Source organism: Siniperca chuatsi, linkage group LG19 (genome assembly GCF_020085105.1).
Source record: "Siniperca chuatsi isolate FFG_IHB_CAS linkage group LG19, ASM2008510v1, whole genome shotgun sequence".
NCBI lineage: Eukaryota > Metazoa > Chordata > Actinopteri > Centrarchiformes > Sinipercidae > Siniperca > Siniperca chuatsi.
Genome location: NC_058060.1, coordinates 16,273,090 through 16,296,545, shown reverse-complemented (window position 1 = coordinate 16,296,545; position 23,456 = coordinate 16,273,090). Strand labels below are relative to the sequence as shown.

Sequence of the window (23,456 nt, the reverse complement as noted above, 5' to 3'; positions counted from 1 at the left end):
TTTACAAGGATAGTAACCTATCTTAGTCTAATACAAAAGAAAGAGAGCATTTTACATTAGGTTACATTAAGATACAGTTAACACTGAATATGATGAAATGTATGAATTTGGTTAAAAGATCTGGAAAGAGCTAGTACTGTTAGAAACACTGACTGTCCCCTCACCTGGACAGATATCTTATGTGTTCAGGCAGCCCCTAAACACCAGGATAAAGTCACCCACCAACCACTTAAATCAATCACTATATTCCCACAAAATGTAATAATAATAATAATAATAATAACTTTGTTTGTATAGTTTGTAGAGATGCAGCCAGTGTCTCACAAAAAGAAGATTAAAAACAATGTTAAGCAGAGAACTAGAAAAATGTTTTCATTTTAATAATTATATTTTTATAGATTATTTGATCTTATAAAATGCAATCTTTTTGGACTATTTATATGCATATTGTTATTTATATCTTTACTACATTATTACACATCTGTCTTACACTGAAATAAGAATATGTCTGTTTTTCACAATATGGGGTTGAATAAAGTCATACTCTTAGCAGGCTGTGGAAAATGTCGTCTTTTCACCGGTTGTTGATCAGTTACAAGCCTTATCTGTAGGGAAATTTGTGTTTGAGTCACACACTTTACAGATGGTCTAGTTGAATTTGCCTGCATGTGTATCTTTTCCCACTATGATAAGAAATATGCTTTTAGTTTCCTAAACGAATAGAAATGAAAATACAATGACTGTATAACAATGACTAACTATGGATTTTCAGAGATTTATATGGTTGCTGACTACCTGTAAAGAAATCTCACAGTTTTCCAATGTGTTTGCCATTCCTCATTACAATATGGCATGGTGTAGATTTGATCTGGAATAATCCACGTGTTGCTGATATGGGCAGGTAAGTTAATGGTTGCCTAATACTTTCTGAAGGTCTTCCAGTCTAAAACTGGTATAAAAGCAAACTGCCACTGGTCCTCAGTGCTCCAACATGATTTGGCTTGTGGCTTTTCTGTCCTGCATTGGTAAGTTTTTCAAGAAATATACCAACACAATTTACAATAGACTTTTTCAGGGTTGTTAGTGATTTTTGGAACATTACTCTCTGCTCATGTTCATGTGTGCACCAAAGGGCTGATTTCTGCTGAAACACCCTTCAACCATTATGTGCACAATCAGAGGGTCATAGGAGGCCACGATGCTAAACCCAACACCTGGAAATGGCAGGTAAAACCTACAAGCACATAATGACATTTGCATGATTAAAATTATATTCAACATTTGATGTATTTTTGTTTCAGATACTATTGCCAGTGCTTTCATTTAAATGTTCAAGCTATTCAGTTTTTTATGTGCTGTGAAATCTTTTTATTTTTTAATTGAACAAATAGGTTCAATATTGAGCCACTGATCCTCATCATACTGAATGATTTCTGAAATAACGTTAAATCCTTGACCTTATCAGTGTGCATTTGGTCTCTGTTTTCTCTCAGGTTTCTCTCCAGTATGATTCATACAATGACGGTTTATTCTACCACATGTGTGGAGGCTCTATCATTGATAGTTTATACATTATGACTGCAGCTCACTGTATCCTCAGGTTGGGTCTCTCACTCACTCACTCACTCACTCATTCACTCACTCTTGGCATCAATATACAGCTACTGTTTGTCTTGTTTTAATTTTATCTACAGGTCTATCTTAATCTCAAACTGAATGCACTAATGAATGCACAAGTCTTGTCAATCCTGTTCTGTGCTTATTCCTTGTCTGCTGGATAAATGACTGTAAGTAAGCATTGTGTGTTTTTGTTTCTTATGTTCCTGTCAGCATGGATGCTAGTATGTACCGTGTGGCGGTGGGTGAGTATAACTTGTACAAGTATGATGGCAGTGAGCAGTTCATCCATGTGGAAACAATTGTCGTCCATCCTGGCTGGACTGAAGACCTTGGCAAAGGGTAAAGTGACAGCAAGTCAGACCACTTCTCTTAATTTAGCCCAAATTTAAAAAGGCAAGCTATTCAAAAACAAGTTTATTGCAGTTGACAGAAGTGGCCCAAGGTGATTGTTTCAAGGGTGGTGGCATCACATGCATTCACATGTACAACTTGGAGCAATCCTGTATTACCACATTCCCTCAATTTTAGCCACAGAGCTGTAGTAACGAGGTGCCTTGCACAAGTAGATGGGAACAGAACCATTACAACTCCTCCCCTTCAAGTCGACACAGTCAATAGTTTGCTTCTTCAAAACTTGGGCTGCCATATAATAATCACCTTTTCCTTTTTTTTTTGTCTGTTAGAAATGATATTGCTCTCTTGAGACTGGCAAATCCTGTGTATTACAACGGCCACGTGGCTATCGCCGAACTTCCCACCCCTGGCGAGATGCTGCCTCATGACTTCACCTGTTACATCACCGGCTGGGGACTCATGGACTGTGAGTGCCACACCCAGATATAGGCCTACTACATGTCCGATGCATGCCATTTATGTACATCTAATTAAAAAAAAACTCCTACGCTCCCTTATCTCTTTTCACAGATGGAGGGAGCATCCCTGCCATCTTACAGGTGTCTCCCATCGCCGTGGTGGAGCATTCAATCTGTTCCCAGCCTAACTGGTGGGGCAGCATTGCTCTGAGATCCATGATATGTGCTGGAGGGGATGGAGTCATATCAGGCTGCCAGGTACCGCAAACATATGTGTACATCTGCCCAATGCAGGGGGGGGGGTTGTCCTGAAACCAGTTTGCCTCAACCCCAAACAAGCATGTGCAAGTATTATATATATATTTTGCATTTCTTTTTAAAGGTAGCCAGCAAATCTTGTTTTGCGCCACTGACAATATTATGGGTCACATTTCTGGTTATAAAAAATACTTTTTTAAATTTCCATAAATCCAAGATCTCTTTTTTTTCTGTAATCCAATGTGATATTTAAGTGACTCCATAGACAAATGGTATTGTCAGTGATCCTGAAACTAGCGACTTATTCAAAGAGGATAATTCTGACAATAATAGCAGCTATATTAGGAATTATCCCGGCCACCCAGCAGATCTAAGGAAAAGCTGTATAAAACAGGCTGAGTAAGTCCTACAATTGCACGGTCTTCAAACTGGATCCTCTCTTCTTGTGTCTGTTCTCATTGCTACCTGTCTCAGGGCGACTCTGGAGGTCCCCTGAGCTGCTTCACCGACGGAGCCTGGAGAGTCCACGGTGTTGTCAGTTACGGTCCAGCTGGCAGGTGCAACCAAGTGTTTAAGCCCACCGTCTTCACTAGAGTCTCTTCCTTCCTAGACTGGATCTATTCAGTAAGCCTCCTGTTGCCTCTATGATATGATTCTGAAAATGTCACCATATTTTGTCAGATTCTTATTCCTGACTTTTCTTTCTTTCTATGTTTTTTTCCAGGTTGTAAGAAGTCAATAGATTGAGCAGTGTTTTGTCCAAACTGTAAAATGGAACCTGTGAAATAAAATGAATATGCATCTCAGTCATTTGTGTGTTACATACAGTAGATGTTTGCTTGTAGTGTTTAATTTAGCCAAAGGGTGGCGATAGTGGTACATGTTTAGACTAAATACCACACTGACTCCTCTCAGGCTTTGAAGTGTTTCTTGGCACTCTTGTACTTTATCACAGTCTCAGAAATGTATTGCTTATTGGATGCATTTTGTGTTGATGTACTTTGCTTACTACCAGTCTGCAAATGGGGCTGATGTTAAATGGTCATTAGGCGAATACCAACAATACAATCCTGATCCTCTGACCTCCCAAGATGCAACCCCAGTGGATGGAAAATTCCTCAGGATGGTTTGATGGATATTTTAAACCAAAGACCAAAGGGACTGGATGTCTTTTAGGCTAAAAAGGCATGTGGCAAAGTGGCATGGAAGTAAACCATTTTAATGTAGTCAAACCAAAATTAATTCTTGCAACATCTACCTAAAGACTTAACAAGAACCAAATTTTCTTAATGGTGGCCAAATGTGAGCTATATGCAGTCACTGGCCCATCTGGAATTTCTGGTCATGTGTTTGTGGTGGTAGTCAGGAGACTACAGCATGACATCACATAAAATGTTTTTCTCTTAACCATGGAGACCAGAAGCCACAGATGAATTCCAGTGGTTTACACACAAAAAAACCGTCAAAAGAATGTCATTGCATGTAATGTAGCGTGAACTGTCTACTGCCTTTAATACTATAGAAAATATAAAGGATTTTAGTTTAAAACATGAAACCATTGAAAATGGTTTCAATTAAGAAGCCAAGACTACATAAAATATGCATAAGATAAATCAAAGAACGCAACTGTGGGAGGATATTTGTTTATCTTCTGCCTCTGAATCTAAACTTCACTAAAGATTTATTATGTACCAAAGTGAACTTAACAAATCAGCATATAACAAACAACAGTCAAGCATTTAGAAAATGTTTTTTTATTATTATTTGGAGGGGCAGGCTGTCAAAATGGCTTAGATGAAAGAAACTGTTTTTGAACAGCAGGTTAAAGTGTGAATATGTAAAAAATAAAGCAGCTTTGTTTGCTCTGCAGGACCATTCAAGCAGAAATATGTACAACACAAAAGGCAAAAAGTAAGACACGTTCTTTGAAAATAAAATTTAAAAAAGCTGTACTGTAATACTTTACATTGATAAACACTCACTGTTGCCATTTCTTCATGAGAATTGATGTTTTATACAAGAGAAACAAATGTTTGCTTGCAAAAATCAGTGCCCTCTTCATGGCATAAGGACATATATCGGATGGATTTCAAAGTAATCAAAAAAGGCAAAAAGCGAATAATACATTTCCAATGTGCATATAGCACTTTTCAAAGTATACAATTAATCAGAACAAGTTTTAACAAACAGGACCTGCATGCATAATTTCTAAAGGGTCCAGAAAGGCTGTTGAAACAGCTGTAGAAAGGGTGAGATATGTACATCAATTCTCTAGTGTCGTCAACTGTTCACACAGGTGACAGCAGAATCACCTTTGAAAAGTCTTGTTGTATAATTAATGAGGCAACTCTTCAATTTTCAGGATTTGTGTGTGCAATAAAAATTGTATAATATATGCAGTTTTTATCCACAAAAACCCTTTACATGATTTATAACATAATGTAACCCAAGTCACAGACTTCCCAAAAATTCAGAATACAATCAAATTGATCTTTGCAATTTACTTTTTTTAGTGGCATTTCGCTAAAGATATCAAACCATAAGACTGCCTATGAAAAATACTTCAGAATGCTAGAGAGCCAGAACCTTCATAAGTACACATTTCTCTATAATTCATATATTACAAAGGTTGTCCCAGATTGAAAATTACTCATTTTGCTTTCTTAATAAAATATTCAATTTTTCAGTGATTAGAATTCTTTTGACAATCTACATAAATTAGTTACAAAATATTAGTGTAATTTTCTATGGTTACATTATAGGCAGCGATACAATAGACCCATAATTTAGTTTCAGTGATTAGGGAGATTCCACAGTTTTCAGTCCCAAAGCTTAAATGGAAGCACTGTGCACACACCATCGGCAGGCATGGCTCCCCTGATAAGCAGGCACATCCAGTAAACTTCACAACTCCCCATTTTATTGCCAAAATGTCTTAAATTAAATAACTATTGAAATGATGACATAATAAGTTACCAAAACAAATGTTAAATGTATAAGAGAATAGATATTAAATACTTTCTGAAGGATCTTGTGGTCCCATTTCCCATAACAACGCCTAAAGGTGATATGGAAAAAAGGAAGGAAGATTGCACTCAGGTGAAAATATCAAACCACAGTGCTTCTTGAGTGAAAGTAGGCTTTATCTGAAATAAATAAAATAAAATCATGAAGGAAATAATTTAAAACAAAAGTAATAAAAGACAATACAGCTACAGCTTTTAAATGGTATGAGCATTATTTCTAGTTACCTAGCTCATAAATAAGAAACTCTATAATTTAGCGTTTAACTGTTGAATCGACCCCAAACAACCAAAACAATGCCTATTCATACATAACTATTTTCACAGATAAAGTGCTGATCGAGGAGCTTTTAGAGGGATTTTTTTTTGTACCATATAAGACCCTTGGGAGAGATCTTGAGGAGAAAGAGTCCACTAGCTTCAGGATTCAACACAGGGAGGACCCTACCTACTCAAATCATCTGGGTGTAAGCCCAAAGGGAGGACATGAACAGGACTATGTTGTGAATTGACTCGGGTTTCATATGAAGGCCATCACAGCAATGGTCACCCTACATTGCCTCCAAAAGCTAGAAAGCTAGAAAAAATCCCTGAGGTGCACATTCAGCTGTGTTGAGATTCCCAACCTGGCCCCAGTTAAGGTTGATTCCTGTTTAGCATATGGTTGGTGATTTTGGTTTGGTTAAAAGAGCTTTCTTAGGAATTGAGAGCCATCATTGGTTTCTATGGGCCTGGTCAAATTGATCTCCATTTTGTATATTTTCACTTTTAACACTAGCTGCCATCTCACACAGCAATAATCCCAAACTGCTTTGCTAACGTTTTGAAGGCAAGTCTGGAATTTGAACATTTATTAGGCAAGAGGGAAATCACAGCTTCCTCCAAAATCGTTGACATTGACTTCTTATGTGCATGTCCAGTCCCCTCCAAAACCTCTGTTTTTTTCTTGCACTGTTTGCACATTTTCACGTTTCGTCAAACTTTCACAGACTCCATCACAGACAATTTCATGGCTTCCTCCAACAGCTGATTGTCTGTAAATGTGGCAGGGGGTTCTGGGACAGATTCTGAAAGGCCAATCAGTGACTCCAGGAGGCAGGTTCCTGGGTCACTCGCCAGAGGGAGGCTAGGGTAACTAGGCAACTGAAACTGAAAAAAGTTGTCCATGTGTTCGTACTCCTTGAGGGAGTTGTAGAGCGAGCTGGGCCCCAAGCAGGGGAAACCGTCAAAGAACTCCAGGTCTGACTCCGAGGAGAGGCTCAGGTCCATGTTATAGCTTGCAGAGCGATCGACGGTGGGGGAGGGCGTGCGTGGCACATTACTGCTATGGAATAGGGCGTTTCCCTGGTTGGCATTCTCATCCAAAAGTTCTGAGATGGCTGTTGCTCGATTGTCTGTGTGATCGTCTGCAGAGTCCAATAGTGCAGCGTCTATATTGTCATTCTCGTCAGCAAAGTCCACCATGCTAAAGCTACTAAAAGCCTCCGTAGATGGCTGCTGTTGTTCTTGCCGTTGATCTGGGCAGCAAATGTCTTTACGGTCCCCACAGTCCCTGCTACTTCTTGAGCCGTTCTCTGTGTTGCTGAAACTGAGAATGCGGCTCAGGCCTTTCTCATCGACATCCAGCTGGGTGCGATGCTCACACGGGCTTTCGCCTGCCTCAGAGTCCTCACTCTGACCTGAAGAGTCTGAGTCTGTCATATCGCTGCTGCAACTGTTCTCTTCAGCTGCCGCCAGTTCTGAGTTAAAGGGGAAGGAGGGCACTGCTGGTAAAGAGGTGGCCCCTGTTGTGTTCTCCTCCTCCTCCTCTGTACTAGACTGCTCCTCCAGTCTCTTCTCCAGCTCCAGCTTCATGATAGTGTGGATGTAATGCGTCTGTACCCTGGTGGAGTTGAACTCAATGCGACCCTCTGTGTTTCCGCAGCCATCCTTGGTACAGCCACATGGGAAAGAGGAATGATCCATCTGTGAGAAGCAGAAGGAAGTAATTAAATTACTTGTGAAATACAGATGAGGCGTCCCAATTGTATTGTGATTTGGAGCCCTTATTGTTGAACCTCTTATTCCAAATTTTAGGGGGTTTTCAGCTCTTACCTGACATTTGATGCCGGCCAAGCTGCAGCTACAGGTCTCAGGCTCGCAGAAGCCCTGGCAGTCACAACCACAGTTCTCCCTGGAGATCCTCAGCTCATGCAGGTGCCTCTTCTCCTCCTTGTCGATCTTCTTCACACCGGCTGCTTTGAGCAGTGCGTAGCGATGTTTAGGTGGGTAAGGCTGGAGGAAAGAGCCCTCGTCCAAGTTGGTTCCACTGATGTCAATGTCCTGCTCAGGGATGTCGTCCACCGTTAGCCGCTCCGCCTCCTCGCTCTCTTGGGTTCCATTGTTAGTCAGCTGGAGTGAACAAAAGGCATCAAATGTGTAATTGTTGCGTTGAATTTGTGTATCAAAATTTTTGGAATTTTACAAATGATCCAATACACTTTATAGCAAATTTGTTCACCTTCAGTTTGAGGGCCTCCAGCTTCTCCTCCCTGAGTCTGTTGAGAAGTTTTTCCCGGCGTAGGAGCCGCTGCTCCACTGCAAACTCAGCAAGGGTATACGTGCGGAGCACGCTGTGGCGCTGCATCATGCCCAGAGTGCATCCTCCTCGACTGGGAACACTGGTGAAGCCCTGGCACCGAGGGAAGAAGAACACTGTCACCTGGTCAAAGGTCACATTGCCCCGTCGTGCTCTCTTGGATTTCTTAAGAATGGATGTTGCTGTGGATGGAGAAAGAGTAGATTTAGGAATACATCTTGTCCAATTGGGGGATTAGTGTTTTAAACAGTAGGGTATTGGTGCATTCTTTTGAACTGCCTCAGTTGCTTTTATGTGCCACTAGATGGCATAATGCCCCACCACTTGAAGTCTTGAGAAGTGTGCAAACCCTGCATAACAGACTGTAAAAGGACACCCTTCTGATTCATTGCCCTAGTCCTCAACCAAGCCTCATCATGTACCCAATGAAAAGACATTGCTACCCAGAGTCCAACACACTTGCATCCTGTGAAGTGAAACCTAAACTACCAAGAATCTATTCAGCCTTGTTTCTTGTCCCACTATGCGACAAGAAAACAACCAGCCCAGGAATTTCCTCTTGATGGCCAACACAGTGGAGGAAGCACAACTGTCAGGATCACAAACTGGTGAGTAAATGCTTGGGGCTTCCGGCAGAGGTGGAGGGTGGAAGTGTAGTTCCTCAGGACAGGAATAAAAACTGCCCACCCTGGTCTCTCTGCTAGCTGACAATCCCCATAAATGGCCCAGTAACTGAGAGGAGTCAGAGGTCCTTTCTCTGTTAAAAACATTCAGGACCCACAGCACCAGGCATCTTTCTATACCCAGACAAATACAATAAAACCATTTGGGAATCAAAGTGGAACCATATGTGGGAACAAACCCAACAATTATTCAAGCTTTATTATAAATTCCACTTCCTCTGCCCAGGAATATTCAACGTGACCTTTGAGCCTTGCTTAAAGACAAGCAACTTTTTCCTCTGCTTAAGCCACCACAGCCAATTTTTTTTGTGTGTATGTGTGAACAAAAAAGGATGCTAATACTCCACGTGTGTTGAGCATTGCCTTTATTATGTGGTGGGAAATTCCTTGTAGATTCCCATTTTCTCTGCCATGGAGCTTTCTTGGGACACACCCTGAACAACTGCCCGCGAAAGTCACAGAAGTCAAACGGGGAAAATCTGTGTACTTGGTGTGATAATTGAAGCTCAGACGTAGAAAAGCAACCTTTTACCACAATGCAGGCACAGACAATAGCCTCACTATGTCGTCTAATCTGGCGCTAGGGGTAATATAGATGAAACAAACTGCCAGTTTCAGCTTCACATCCATCAAATCCAGTCAGGCTTATGGCACCTACAGGAAACAAATGACACCTTCTCTGCTGCCTCTAAATGGGATAGCTTTGCTGGCTGTTTTCCCCCCTTCACTTCACAATGGCCTACCCCTGTTTTGTATCCCTTCACCCAGTCTCTTTCAGCACCTGTGCTGGGTGCATGCCCGGGCTTCAGACAAGGCTCTGTGTGTTCCCAGCCTTGGCAACCTGCCACGCTTCTCCTCCTGGCTTCCTGCCCCACCATCCTGGAACCTCACAACTGTTTGCCCTTCTCCCCTACAATCCCTCTCCAACTCGACCGGTCCCCTAAAGGCCAGCAGATGCAACCAGGTTCAGACAGAAACACCCTGAAGCCACTCGACCCACATCTCTCAAGGTCTGTCTGCAAGGCTCTGGGAAGAAGGTGGAGACAGAGCCAAGGTGTGCAGCCACTGCATAATGTGATTAGCCATTTTGCAGCTCTAGGGCATGAAATCAAAAGGGGTATTCATTGCAGAAGTCTGAAATTATTTCTGTGAAGTGTTTATTGGGCTGCCAGCTGCCTAAATTCCTTAACTCTCCCCCATTTTTATGGCTTTGTTATCAGAGCCTCCGCGGAGCAGTAAAGACAAGGCGAGAGAACGCATTAAAAAGCATGTACCATCAGCTCTTTCTATGATTTATTCTTGCTGGAAGAGGACACTCACTGTTGAAATTTGTTGCTGGGGAGCTGGGGTTGCTGGGAGTGGAATCCAGGGTGTCCGAGTAGCAGCTCTCCCCCTCCGAGTCCCAGCCTGAGCAGGCAGAGGAGAGGGAGGAGGGTGAGGAGTAGCATGGGTCCTCATCCACCTCCTCAAACTTCCTCTTGAGAAGCCCACTCATGGCGTTAGTGTGAACAATCTGCAGGAGAGAGCAGAGGGAAGGGTTATTAGCTAATTATCTACACTTCACATTTTAACAGCTTTGATCAAGAAGGATTCATATTCTGTCTTATGAATGTAAAGAACCAATAAATAAACATTATCTGTATACTGCATGGAAGCTATTGTACACACACTGGCTTTTCAGTGTTATTGGTAAAAGCGAGTCCTGTACTTGGCCATGTGAGACCGTATGCATCCCAATCTCGTGCTGCACTCAGCTGAGAGTGGAAATAAGTCATGGCACAGGAAGCAATCAATCAGGCCTATTTGCATAAGTCAACAATTACTGGACCCTTCACCCTCATCCAAATCCCATCAGCTCTGCAAATGCATTGATTAGAGAGAAGGTCCGAACACAGAGGTTATCGAATCATCTAGCCATAGACATTTAATTTCAATCATTCCCTTTAGACAGCCATCACTGTCAAATATGTGGGCCAAAGTCATGGCAATTTGCCACATGTCCTGTTTAATGTGTTCACATGGCTCTCATAGTAAATATGTACTGCTATGCATAGTCAAGATGTTTTGTTATGCAACTCCTGCATGTATTCTTTCAGAGCTCCTGTGAGCTGCTGGTTCAGCAATAAAAACAATCAATCCTTTGAGAGAGATAGATAGACAGGCAGACAGACAGGAGTCAGGAGAAAAAGATGATCACCAGTTCATGAGAAGAGGAAATACCATTTACCCTGTAATTTTCAAAATCATTGCCCAATATCTGTGAAACCTCTTCCATGTAAAAGCTTTGTTAATATCTTTAAATCTTATTTTAGTCAATGAATAATACTCTCATAGCTCAACTAAGTCAACCTCCGGTCTCCTCAGCTTCTTCCAGGAAAAAAACTAAACAGAAACCACTGACATGAAAAATTAACATGAGAAGGAAGGTTTACTGCTGGTGTTTTTTTTATGGTTATTGGACGTAACTGCGTCACGTTGCTCTGACAAACAACAGACAGACAGTATTCTTTCCAACTTCTGGGAAGCGCGAGGCCATGGTGACTGCTAGACAAGACAGGTCATCATTGCAGTTCGGGGCCGAGCTCCTGCTAACTTAAACAAGGAGGGATGGGGGGGTGGTGGGAGGAAGGAAGTGAGGGGAGACGGAAGACATGACTGGGCTCAACTCCAGCGCAGACACTCCCTACGATGATGTGGAATGAGAAAGGAGGCTTTTACTTTACCCATAAAGAGATCATTTCACCATCAAACTGTTTACAGTCTTCGAACTCTCAGCCAAATCACTTACAGCTGCTGTAGCTCAAGCGTGTTATGGATGCACTTCAATTTTTGGTTATTTTTTGCTGTGTTTGTTCAAATATTTGCTTGATAATACCTATAATTTTGTAAAAATGTTTATAAGGAACTGTCAAAAGGCATTTTTGCACTTTCTGTTTCTTTTTTGGCTCTTAGAGGATCTTTAAAAGTATGTCCCAACCATGTCAATTATTAGACCGAACATGGCTCAGACATACAGACACCAATCTGTCCTACCAACAGGCTAATTTGTCACCACTACTCCTTAGAGGACAGCTAAATGGGTCAAAGGCAGGATACGTCACAATGACTTTAGAGGAACTTTAACTCTGTGTGTGACCTGCACGCCTGGTTAGTCTTATCAGGTGTGAAAAACTGAAAAAAACCTAAGCAGATATGCAGGGGGGGTCATTTTTTCAGCATGGAACAGGGAGCAATTATGCAAAACCAGTCCTCCTGTTTGACAAGGATAAAAGAGAAGTAAGAGTCAAGGGCAAGAGGCTGAAACCTTTGTATAGGCAGTGGGGGCAGAGTTGTAGCTGTATAGGGGGTTATTGTTACTGCTGCAGTCAGATATTGTTGTCCCCAGTGCACATATGATGAATGAATCACCTTGCAATAGGTCAAGCTGGCTCATACTGTCTCTCCAACAAACAAAAAGGCTTCCGTCGCTCTGTGACCACCTCAGTGGGCAAGCGTGTTTTACATTACCAAACCACTGAGAAAAGCAGCCGCTTATTTCCCATCCATCAATTTACTTGAGCAGGAAATAATCTCCAAATGCCTTTCACAGCTACTAATATTATCACATCATGGAATTTGCCTTGAAACTATTTAGAAACACCTGGGTTCACATCTGTTGCTTATGTATTCACTGTTCAGACAAGTGTGTTCTAAACGCCACAACATAGCATACACATCGCTGTGCGAGAAAGAGGAGCACACATGGGTTCACCTTACATTTTTGCCATCAATCCTTTTCCCTGTAAAAAAAATTAAAACAAAGCTGTGAGGCATCCTCAAGGGAGTGCATAGCGCCAGCTAAGCAAAGTCTTTTTAATTAAAAGCTGCAGTGAGGCAGAAGGGGGCAGCGGTGTCAGAACTGGGTCATTGTCTCTTGACTGCAGTCTACCTGACACATTGATTTGTTAATCCTGTTCAACGGGCAGAAACAATGGCGAGAGGTTAATCCTGGCAAGGGGACGGCTTGTAGTCAATCTGGAGGTTCTCAGCCTGCTCAGCCGCTGCACCCACAGAACAAGGCCAAGAGAACAGGGAGAGCGGATGGAGCAAGGGACTGGGGGTAAAAAGACAACAATTGTGCAATGACTCATTTGCAAAAGTGTGGTCGGACGGAGAAAAAAAGAACAAAGATAAAAGAGGAGAATTCTGAGCCGGCTCCTCAAGAAAGCAGTGCCTGTGAATGTTTGCTCTAAATGGAGAATGGATGTGATCGGACAACTGGAGGGAGCACAGCATGTTTTCAACGGGCACTAAATTATGCATCACTGTCATTCCATCAACCGCACACAGGCAGGCAGATAAAGGATGCGTCCGCTGAGGTGCTCCCCAGCCAGTTGTCACAGAGTTGGGAAGATAAATCTCTGTTGAGAAGATTTGTCACCAGAAGCACTACACAGCTCAAGTCAGATGCATAACTATGTCAGTCGAATAAGATTATCTTGATACATGCAGCTACAGGCTGTTAATACGACTTCAGAATCTCAATTCATTTCTATTTTATCTGTAGACAGCTACTCAAGTGCTTAAGGAATCTTAAATTATTTGAAGAGAGGGGAGAATGTTAAATATGTTAAAAACATTTAGGCTTAATCAGTCACAAAAACATCCAACAGCAAATAAGCTAATGACACTGCACTAACTCTTTAGGTAATAGTTTAAAAAAAAAAAGGATTTTAGGGTGGAACAATCCCTACCTTCATTTAATGTTTCCCAGTGCGACAAAGAAAAGTTGACAAAAGGAATTTATTTAACAGGAGAAGCTCAAAAAAACACAAGGACAGAGTGGAATTTGTATGTCCAGGAAAATCTAAAATCTTGAAAGCCTAGAGGTAAAAATGTTTATATGCATTCCTGCATAAGTAGAGACATCACCCAGCAGCCTGTTTAAACTGCCCCCGTCTGCCCTGCAGCCCAACAGGACATGTCACAGTTGACTTTGCCCCTTGCACTGCCTGTCCAGCCCCTTTGCAGCTGATAACAGTGTGGGTGGGAGCGACAAGTCGCACTAAACATAGCCAGCTGAGAGCATTTACATGGCACACTGACAACCCTGTGCAGTGTCTGAATGACTGACTGAGTTGAGTGCTCATAAAATGTGATAATGATGAGCCTGGGAGTCTTCCTACGTGTGTGGAAGCGTGTCTGGGCAGCCCCCCCCCAGGCTTCAAGGTATTGCACCTCCCACTTCCAGCTCTGTCACTGAGAAGACGGAGGTAATTGATCGGAGCCATCACGGCGGGGCTGCATTCCAGCTCCTGCACAGCTGGGGAAACACTGGCTCATTTCTTGAACTCAGCTGTTACTCAGAAGCGCTCCACCTGCTGGAACAATGCAGGGAGAGCTCCTGCTCTCTCCTCTATGAGCCTGTTGTTCTCACTGAAGCCCCAAAGCTCGCCGTGACTTTGCCACAGAAACATTCTGTTCCTCTGCCTCGACCCGTGCACACACTGATTCCAAAAAGGAGAGGTAGTGGGAAGAAGGAGGGAGGATCGTACAAAACAAATAAATAATGTCATGTCTCCAAGCCACAGGAATTCCATTCTGGCAGCGCCACTCTTGCTGTAATAGTGGGAGAAGAACATAGGCTCTATCTAACCCAGATGTGTTTTCTACTGCTAACCACTGGAAAGTCCTACTCCCATAAGGAAGCTGAGCGAGCCACCTTTCCTAGCCACACCTGACATGGTATTAGCTTGCACATGGAACTCACATGCCCTCAGCTGTCATTATCTGTTAAGCAGGCCAAACTTGAATGGCCAGGTAATGCCTGCAGGGGTCAGATTGTGTACTCTTACTGATTTGGGTTAGTTTACTCAAATTGTGAACCAAAAAAGGGGCTAAAAAACAAGTACACAACAAGTACACTAATTCCTAGGGAAAGTTTCACTATGCAGAGAGAGAGATAAAAGAAGCAAAAATATGTAGCTGGGATTTTTTTTTTCTCTGACAGATTTGCATGTATCAGAAACTGTGCAGTGTGTAAAAAAGGCAGAGTTGAGAAACTCTCAAGAAAAGCATTCCTTTGCATAACAGTCTACTAGCAGCAAGCATGCAGCTTTGGGTGTGTGTGCGTGTGTGTGTGTGTGTGTGTGTGTGTGTGTGTGTGTGTGTGTGTGTGTGTGTGTGTGTGTGTGTGTGTGTGTAGAGGAAGGGAGGAGGTGGTTGTGGGTTCAGGGGTCGTGCTCCAGTCTGGGACACTTGCAGTATGGAATGCTGGGAGAGGACAAAGCAGATGCCATCCTGCCTGACCAAAATGAAGCAGGCCAACCTTGTCTGAACCCAGCACTGCTGCCTCTCCCAGCTGGGGAGGCAGATACTAAAAGTGTATGTGAGCTTCCTGAGGTTGTGAAACATACACTGCAGTGCACAGGAAGTGGCCATCCAGATTATCTATGCTGTGTCTGACAGCTGCAGGCACCACAAGGTTAGCTGGGTACATGATCATATGATGGAGATAAGGGAGTCAGGAGGTATGGATGGTAAAATTCCTCCAAATATTGGACAGAGCTTAACACACTGGTTAGTTAGTATTTTCAGAGGCATCAGGGTGTAAAATGTGGGCTAACATTGAAACTTATACAAAATAAGTGGACATAGAGTTTTTCACTGCACATTCCTGGGAAATGCATGCCACATGACAGGCACAGCATCAAGTGCTATATTCCCTCTCTGTAAACAAAGGATCATTCAGCTCTCTGTAGCCTAATTCCAGAAAACATGATTCCAAAAATGATCCGGGTGAGGTCGCGCTAGAGACGATTCAATTGATTCAATCGCTTTATAATCGCTCTATAAAATAAGAGCCTCAGACAATAGTGTCATTTCTGAAAAAAATGCATTAATAACAGCTTCTGGTGAGAATAATCATAATCTTGTAAATAAACCAACAGCAACCGTTGCTTTCCCTAGAAATTAAACACAAATATTTATGCGTCACAATTACTGGTTATGACAAGGAAACATCCCCATGTGCTATCATGGAAAATCTGTTAAAACAATGAAGGCGCTCAACATTCCGTATCCACACCTGGCTCGCAGCCTAAACTGCTATCTGCACGAGGTGAATGGTTAAAAAAAATAAAAAATAAAAAAAATCAACCATCAATCAAAAATCAAAAATCGATCATTAAATGTGGCCGTACGTGCACGTCGTGAGGCCAGGGCAGTGCTCTCTCCCCGTTGACCCGATCATTCCTCATGATTAATGCTAATTCTGATGACAGCAGCCCTGTCAGCTGTGTGTGCTCACATGTAGTGCCTTCAGGAGTCGCTCGAGTTACAAGAGGCGCACCAGCACCGCTGAGGTGAACAAGAACAACTCCGCACGGACTGAATACACAAAGCCGACCTCATCAACTAGTTCAGATAAATGAATCCACAGCCGAAAACACACTAATTTAAAGTAGGCTACAACACTCTCGGTGCGAGCTGTGAAGTTTCTACAAACCTGAATAATCAGTGATCGATAAATAAAATCAGTAAGTGGAGCGGATTGTTGGAATCTCGCCTAAATCAACAAATTATTTTATTTCGTTGCAATTATCAGATAGTGATAACCTGTGTGTAAAGCAGACATGAAGCCAGTTAGTTCAAACTCACTTCATTAAGCAGCCAACCATGTCAATATTTCCTACAATAAAGCGTCAAGTCAAACGAACACGACTACATGTAAAGTGTGTTTTAAAAGAAATCCAGCCAACACGCCATAACACATTCATCTGCAACAGCATTTTCTCACGCAGCTACACAAAATAGTGCGTTTAAATGGCTCAGACACAAGAGAAAGAACATTCAAACTATTTAGCTCCCCTCATCCGCTGAGGTTAAACACATTCAAATACGGTGTTCAATAACCCAACAGCGAAGTCTCAATTCTGTTTCTACTTACCACCAATTCGACTCAACGATCACCATTAGTGATAAAATAGCGTTGGGTAAACAGCCGATGGGATACCAGTGTAAGTAATCCAGATGGCACAAATAAATACAGCGCTTATCCCCGCATATAGACAGCTCTCGGTGCTATTGTCTGTGTGTTTCTCCGCCGCACGGGGCTCCGTACCAGCTGAAGCGCTTCCCTTGTCTGTAGCAGACTGCCGAGAAGCGCAGCCTTTTTCGTCAGTGGAAAACTCCCTCCTGGCGTCTGGTCTGACGCAGGCGGTGACACAGGGAGGCTGCCCACGCCGCTTCCTGCCTGTCCTCCAATGTGACTGTACCCGTACTACCTGCATGAGAAAAATACATAGGGTCATCTGTTGTATTAGCTTAATTTACTATTCATAATAATATGTCATAAGACATTTCTGAGCCCTTAAAGAACCTCCGGTGGTGAGTTTGTCAAAATATTTTGTTGTTGGATTTCACTAAATAGATAGAAGTCATACATGAATCTCTAAACAAGCATTAAGGCACTCAGAGAGAATACAATTATAAAAACACAAATAACTACTGAATAAATAACTGAACTAAAGCTAAAAGCTAGGTCCATTCTCCAACTCTAAATATATACATTACAATGATAGTGCCTGGCAATATTCTGTACATGGTACAAGTGTTCTTTTATGGGCTGATAAATACTGAACTTTTAATAATTTTAATTAATTTTATTGGCTTTTCTTAGCTCCTAAAAAGTTAAAGTTTTGGAGATATGTGGTTTTCACAGGACAGTGACAATATAAGCCTACTGTATAGATAGATAGATAGACAAGGACACTCAAAGATGTAGATAAGAAAATAAAATTATAAAAATAGATTTAGCTAAAAGCCTAACTTAAAAATTTAACTAAAACTAAGTCTAAATATATACAATAACAGTGAGCGGTAATATTCTAGGTTAGTGTAGTGTAAGGATTAAGTGTTTTTTATGGGTTGAGAAAATTCTCCTAATCATCTAGCTAAGTAAACTATTAAAAAACTCATGTAACAAAGCTGAAAACAGGGCTGATGTTTTGGAGATACATAGTTTTAACAACATACTGTATACTGTGTTGTTCTTAACTAAGTCTCTGATCAGTGTCATTCCCAACACATCTTACATCTTCACATAAAGAAAAACGATTGTCGGGAACCTCCATAAGCCTCCCCAGATTCCTCTCTATATGTGACCTAACTGGTGTACAGTGAGAAGGAGTATCATCGCTAGACAGATAACATCATCTCTAATAGTGACGTGGGAGGTGCTGTGTGGTGTGGCTTATTTCCAGTCAAAGGAAAACACTGACTAAGCTGTATGAAATTATGATTCAGTTTCTTTTTAATGAAACACAAGAGTGAAGTACAGTTTCAAGGGAAACAACTGCTTTTACCAAAACTAAATTCCTAAAATGATTCATAGCACATTACAGGAACTCGGATTAATCTTATATACAACCTGTTGCCTTTAATAATTTTGACAATTCAGTTTATTAGTGGTTTGACAAAATAATCTTAACTCCATTCGCTAGCTTGGTGTTTGCTCAGTATCTGAGAAAACTCCAACCACTAAGGAAGACCATGATAAACAGCTGAAAGCTCCGTAATATTATGGTAAGTGGATACTGAGTCAAGATTTCTTTTCATAGCTACCATTGAGGACGCTGAGGTCATTTTTTCTGGGAATTTGGGAGTTTAAGCAGCCTTGAGGAAGTTCACATTCAACAGTCAAACATACACAACACACATGGTGGGTATTTAGGCTGATTCTTGTCTCCTTAAAGAAGAAGTCTGTCCTTTTGGGAAATACCCTACGCTTATTTGCTTTCTTGCTGAGAGTTAGATGAGAAGATAGATACCACTCTCTGTGAAATATAAGGCAACATCTAGCAACCAGTTAGCTTAGCGTAGCACAAAGACTGGAAACAGGGGGAAACAGCTAGCCTGGCTAGGTAACAAATTTCGCCTACCAGCACCTCTAAAGCTCACTAATTAATACGTTGTATCTCGTTTGTTTAATCCGTACAAAAATAAAGTGTAAGAATTACAGTTTTCCATTTTAAACTATTTGTTTGCTGGGAGCAGTTGCCAGGCAACAGGTGAAGACTCTAGAAAGTTACTGCTCCAAAATATCACACTACTGCTTTAGGCCACCAAAAGACAAATAAATAAATAATTTCTGACAGCATGGAGAAGGCTTTAAAACAGCATTCAGAACTTTATTTTGAAAATGAAAGTCTTTATTTTATGGGTCCAAGATTTCCAAATAATTTTCTAGGAGGTTTACTTTGTAATTTGGAACAAATTTTATGGAAAATGGAAAAAATGTTCTGTAACAGTTATTTTAGTTAGTTAGGTTTATTAGCAGTTGTTGATCTTCAGATGAGGAGAAGAACTGTCCCTTTAAATAAAACTTGTGGAAAACATAATTGAACAGATAACTCGATAGAGAAGAAGAAAAATCTATATAATAAAATGAAATTACAGACTTTACTATGGTGTGGGGGATTGGTGGGGCTTTTACTCATGACCTCAGCATTTCTAAAACACTGGCTTCCAAGGTTGAGAATGCATTTTCACACTGAATTAATGAATTCACATCAGCACATTTGAAATTCCATATTGTTGTAATCATTGACTGAGTCAATCTGCAACATTTTTCTCCAGAAGCAGTGGCATCACACACCCTTTCTCTCCTCCGCTGAACTCCTCTCAGGTATTTACAAGTCTTGCTGCTCATGGTGAGAGCACTGAGATATTTTGCTTTCATTCTCAGCTTGACCTGAACACTGAGGCAAAGTCTTCCGCTAATGTCAATACAGGTGCTTGAATCAGATATTTGGGGAGAGGTCTCCTAAAGCTGTGTACATGGAGCTATGCTAATTGTTTCCCTGCTAATAGAGGGCCCTTTTCTCACTAGCCTGTTGAGCCTGAGGGCCCCATTTAGGTGAAGAGGCAAAACAAGCACATCAAGCTGAGTGACAGAAGAAATAGTCCCATTACTGCTCCTATTGGGCACACAGTGTTTTCAAATGAAGTTCTGTTTTCCAAGTTTATAAATAATACATAATGAAAATAACATGATACAGTGTGCCAGCGGGTGGATTTACTTGATTTCAGTCATTTGCTTTGGAGGTGGTAGTTTCACTGGAGTCATAAATTAGCATTTCAACAAGAGTGAACGGCTGTGTGATAATGAACGTGTTAGATAACAGAGATTATGGCTGGCCACAAAACTTATTTGTGTACCCAAAAAAGTCATTTAAAGTTATAGTAAAAATGTGAGAAAAGCAACAGATTAACAACACAAAGAGGATGTATATGTTGCTGTGTCCAGGAATATAAATAAATGTTCAACATGAAAAGAACTGAGGTTAGATAAAGTCTTAGAGGTTTTGACATTAACAAGTTGTGTTAACATTAAGGCCAGGTTCTGACTGCTAAGTGAAGTGCTATTCTTATGTATGGCTTATGTATACATTTTTTCTGGATTTTTCTCTGATTTTTGTGTGTGAAATACTGGCCCCTTTTACTACTTAAGGTATCTAAAATCCTTCAAAATAAAAAATCTGAGAACGAAAAATCACTCTGGTTAAACTGCTCACAAGGAAATAAAATAAAATGTGAAATAAATAAATAAATAAATTATTGAGCAAATAAACATTTAACAGTACTATCTGCATAGGGAATCTTTGTTGTTATCGCTGATCTGACAGCACATGTTGTAATGATAACACCGTCTCGGGTGTTGTTTTCGTTGTCATGCATCCAAGGTGTGTAATACCGTAGGTGAGGGTGTGTGACATGGTAATGCTCCAGTGCGAGCCGGGGAGTCTGTATGTCCAGACAGACTCCACCCAATTAGCTTCCCTGTCGCCTTGCAACTCTTTAAGACACAACAATGAACCATCCACGGCCCGAGGAAGAAACCGACAGTCACATGAGCAGCAGTTACAGCCATTACTGAGGAATTCTGCTCTCTCCACATAAAAAAACCCTAATAATCACCAACATTAACAATTAGCCCTCTGTTTGACAAGTCCCAGAGAGCTTGGAGACATTCTTGTTCACTGTGTCTTCACTCTTCTGTGGTTTGGTTCAGCTTAAAGCCTAATTATAGTAGCAGCATTGGCAAACATCAGATCACTGACACAGGCTCAACAATGGTGTTTTGACGGACAAACATTATGTAACAGGCAAATCTGGGTAGCATAAAGACTTGCCGTGAGTTCTTGTGTTAGTTTTTGGTCTTTGATGAAGTGTCCTTCATGAAGTTCTCTTGAGATAAACAGGAAATGTCTTGGCGGTGGAACTCATGCTTTTTATGTTGCCCTTTGAAGTCCCCTGTCAGGCCCATCAATTCCCTTTTTGATAAACAAGGAAAAGTTCCAGGGAACAGTGCGACTCACACATGTTTACCCTCTCTTCTAAGAAAAAGAGCTGCATGTATGTGTGTGTGTGTGCAGGATGGGGGGATGGTAGCCCTGGTGCCAAAGCCACTGAATCAGGCCTGAATACATTAAGGCCACTCTCTTTAAAAGTGTGCCAGAGAGTTCATGGTGGAAGACGCCCCTCCAAGAGCACAATAATGGACTTCAATGCTTTCCATCTGTGGAGGGAGAAAGGCCTGTGACTGCACGTGTTGTGTGGAGTGGCCTTAGCAATGTATCAATTTATGGCCATCAGAGGCATCATAAAACTGCTCCTAAGGTGATGACTGGGGCTGCAAAGTGAAATGCCAAAGCCATCAATAAATAGACATGTTTCAAAAAAGCATTCGCAGCATGAGATTGTCAGCTGAGATTTAGAAAGCTTGCCTAGAAAGCCTGGAAATAAGCAAAGTATAAATTCACAACAACATTTGTGTTAATAGAAGTTGAGAAGTGTCCCCTGGAGGAGCGACAGACCAGATGAGACAGTCTGATGTTGTTGTTGTGGTGGTGGTGGTGGTGGTGGTGGTGATGGTCAGACCGGGAAGACTGACACAACGGGGCTCAGAGGGACCTGATTGATGGCTCCAGCTGTCCCAGAGGAGAGGAACACAGGCAGACAGCTGGCCACCTGTAGCCCCAGACATGACTGTGATAGAGGCTCATGGCATTGTGTTTCACTGCAGAGGGCAACCAGTGCAATGCAGAGTTCAGGCCACTGTTCATCACAGCCAAGAAAGCAAGCGGCGGAGCTACAGGGGCCGAGACTTGAAGAATAAAAGAGCACTTGAGGAAATAGATTTAGCCAGGGAAAGCATGCATAAGGCTAATTTATTGGATTTTGAGCAGAAAATGTTTTGTTAATAAGATTACTTAAAACCTGAGCAGAAAACACACACCTCATCATCTTCTAATGCAGTCCTCTAAATCGTCCAGTTGTGTATGAGATAACTGGGACATGACTACATTGAGAATAACTGTTGTTTTGACACAAGTTACATGAGAGAGAGAAAAAAGAAGAGATGAGCTCACTCAGGCACAGGGATTAATCCAGAAGCAAGAGGGAAAGAAAAAAAAACACACCCTCCCCCTCTCACAGCCGGCCAGCCAATCAGCACGCAGACGAGCTGGTTTACTTGGAGACCAAAGAATCTGTGTGTAGTGATATGACATCATCAGCTGCCCATTAAAGGAGAGGTCACTTTTTCTTTTCTTCCCTTTCCCCCTCAACTTTGAGGATGAGTGAGGTGGGATGCAGTTTTTCAGAAATGTCTGAGGAACAAAGACCTTTTCAAGCATCTACCTTTCCTGTTTTTTCCTTATGTAGATCGTTTGCATACAAGGATTGTTGTAGTAGTCTATTCCCATTTTACCTTCCAGGATTGTCTGAACTGGATGCTTGAGTAATATTGAAAAGTTTCAGTTGTTCAGCTCGGAGACAGGCACGATTCATAAATTCAAGCAACTTGCCTCTGCTGTTTTCCTTTGTCGCCGCAACACTGAGACAAGAAATGTTCAGTTTTCAATGCTTCCATTCATTCACTAACAAACAAGCAGTATGTTTGGGTTGCCCTCACTGCATACAGTATGTGTGTTTGCTCCTACTGGTCCTCTGTACTATGTGTCTTTAGCTTTAGGGGAAGAAAAGCTGCCAGTTTGTGTTTTGTTTACTTGGCAACGTCACAGGGCTGTCTGACTAATGCATTCTGGATTGTCTCTCCCAGGACGTTTGTTCTATGTTTTATTCATCGGTGTGATGTGCTACAGCCTCCCCCCTGACATAATATTATTGATTGGCTAATAGAATATCAAAAGAATGGCCTCACTTAAGAGTTTAGGGTACCTTTGTTTTTATGGATAATTAGATTTTAAAAAAGTAGAGCTACAAGTAACAGTTAGTTTCACTATTGATTAATCTGCTGAATTGGTTTCTCAATTAACTAATAAATGGTTTGATCTATAAAATGCCTCTAAAGCCTAACCAACAGTTCTAAACTCAAAAGGATTCAATTTACTATCACATACGGCAAAGAAAACCAATGCTGAATTAGTCGATTGACAGACAATTAATCTGCAACTATTTTGATAATTGAATTAAAGCA

The 23,456-nt window shown here is 41.5% G+C and overlaps 2 protein-coding genes and 1 long non-coding RNA gene across 4 annotated transcripts in view; 1 reads left to right on the top strand and 2 right to left on the bottom strand.

Annotated features, from left to right (window-relative positions):
* Window positions 1-903: 903 nt before the first annotated feature.
* LOC122866654 (chymotrypsin-like elastase family member 2A) lies at window positions 904-3,496 on the top strand. Of its 2 annotated transcripts, XM_044176614.1 has the most exons (8): window positions 904-1,025; window positions 1,133-1,227; window positions 1,494-1,600; window positions 1,831-1,959; window positions 2,304-2,440; window positions 2,545-2,690; window positions 3,165-3,314; window positions 3,415-3,496. In XM_044176614.1, the coding sequence occupies exons 1-8, from the start codon at window positions 992-994 to the stop codon at window positions 3,430-3,432; spliced, it is 816 nt and encodes a 271-aa protein (XP_044032549.1). In that variant the 5' UTR covers window positions 904-991; the 3' UTR covers window positions 3,433-3,496. The 2 variants fall into 2 exon arrangements, with proteins under 2 accessions (XP_044032549.1, XP_044032548.1); XM_044176613.1 differs by lacking the exon at window positions 3,415-3,496 and having other exon boundaries at window positions 3,165-3,338.
* Window positions 3,497-4,428: 932 nt separating this feature from the next.
* On the bottom strand, window positions 4,429-13,731 carry csrnp1b (cysteine-serine-rich nuclear protein 1b). The gene is made up of 5 exons (XM_044176598.1): window positions 13,708-13,731; window positions 10,295-10,487; window positions 8,214-8,473; window positions 7,808-8,104; window positions 4,429-7,678 (listed from the first exon to the last, which is right to left on the bottom strand). Exons 1-5 carry the CDS (start codon window positions 13,711-13,713, stop codon window positions 6,689-6,691), a joined length of 1,746 nt encoding a protein of 581 aa, XP_044032533.1. The 5' UTR covers window positions 13,714-13,731; the 3' UTR covers window positions 4,429-6,688.
* A 3,170-nt stretch (window positions 13,732-16,901) lies between these two features.
* The window catches only part of LOC122866655, a 66,818-nt gene continuing 60,263 nt past the window's right edge, over window positions 16,902-23,456 (bottom strand). Inside the window, exon 5 of the long non-coding RNA XR_006375775.1 lies at window positions 16,902-17,238. This is a non-coding gene — a long non-coding RNA (uncharacterized LOC122866655). The remainder of the gene's footprint in view (window positions 17,239-23,456) is intronic.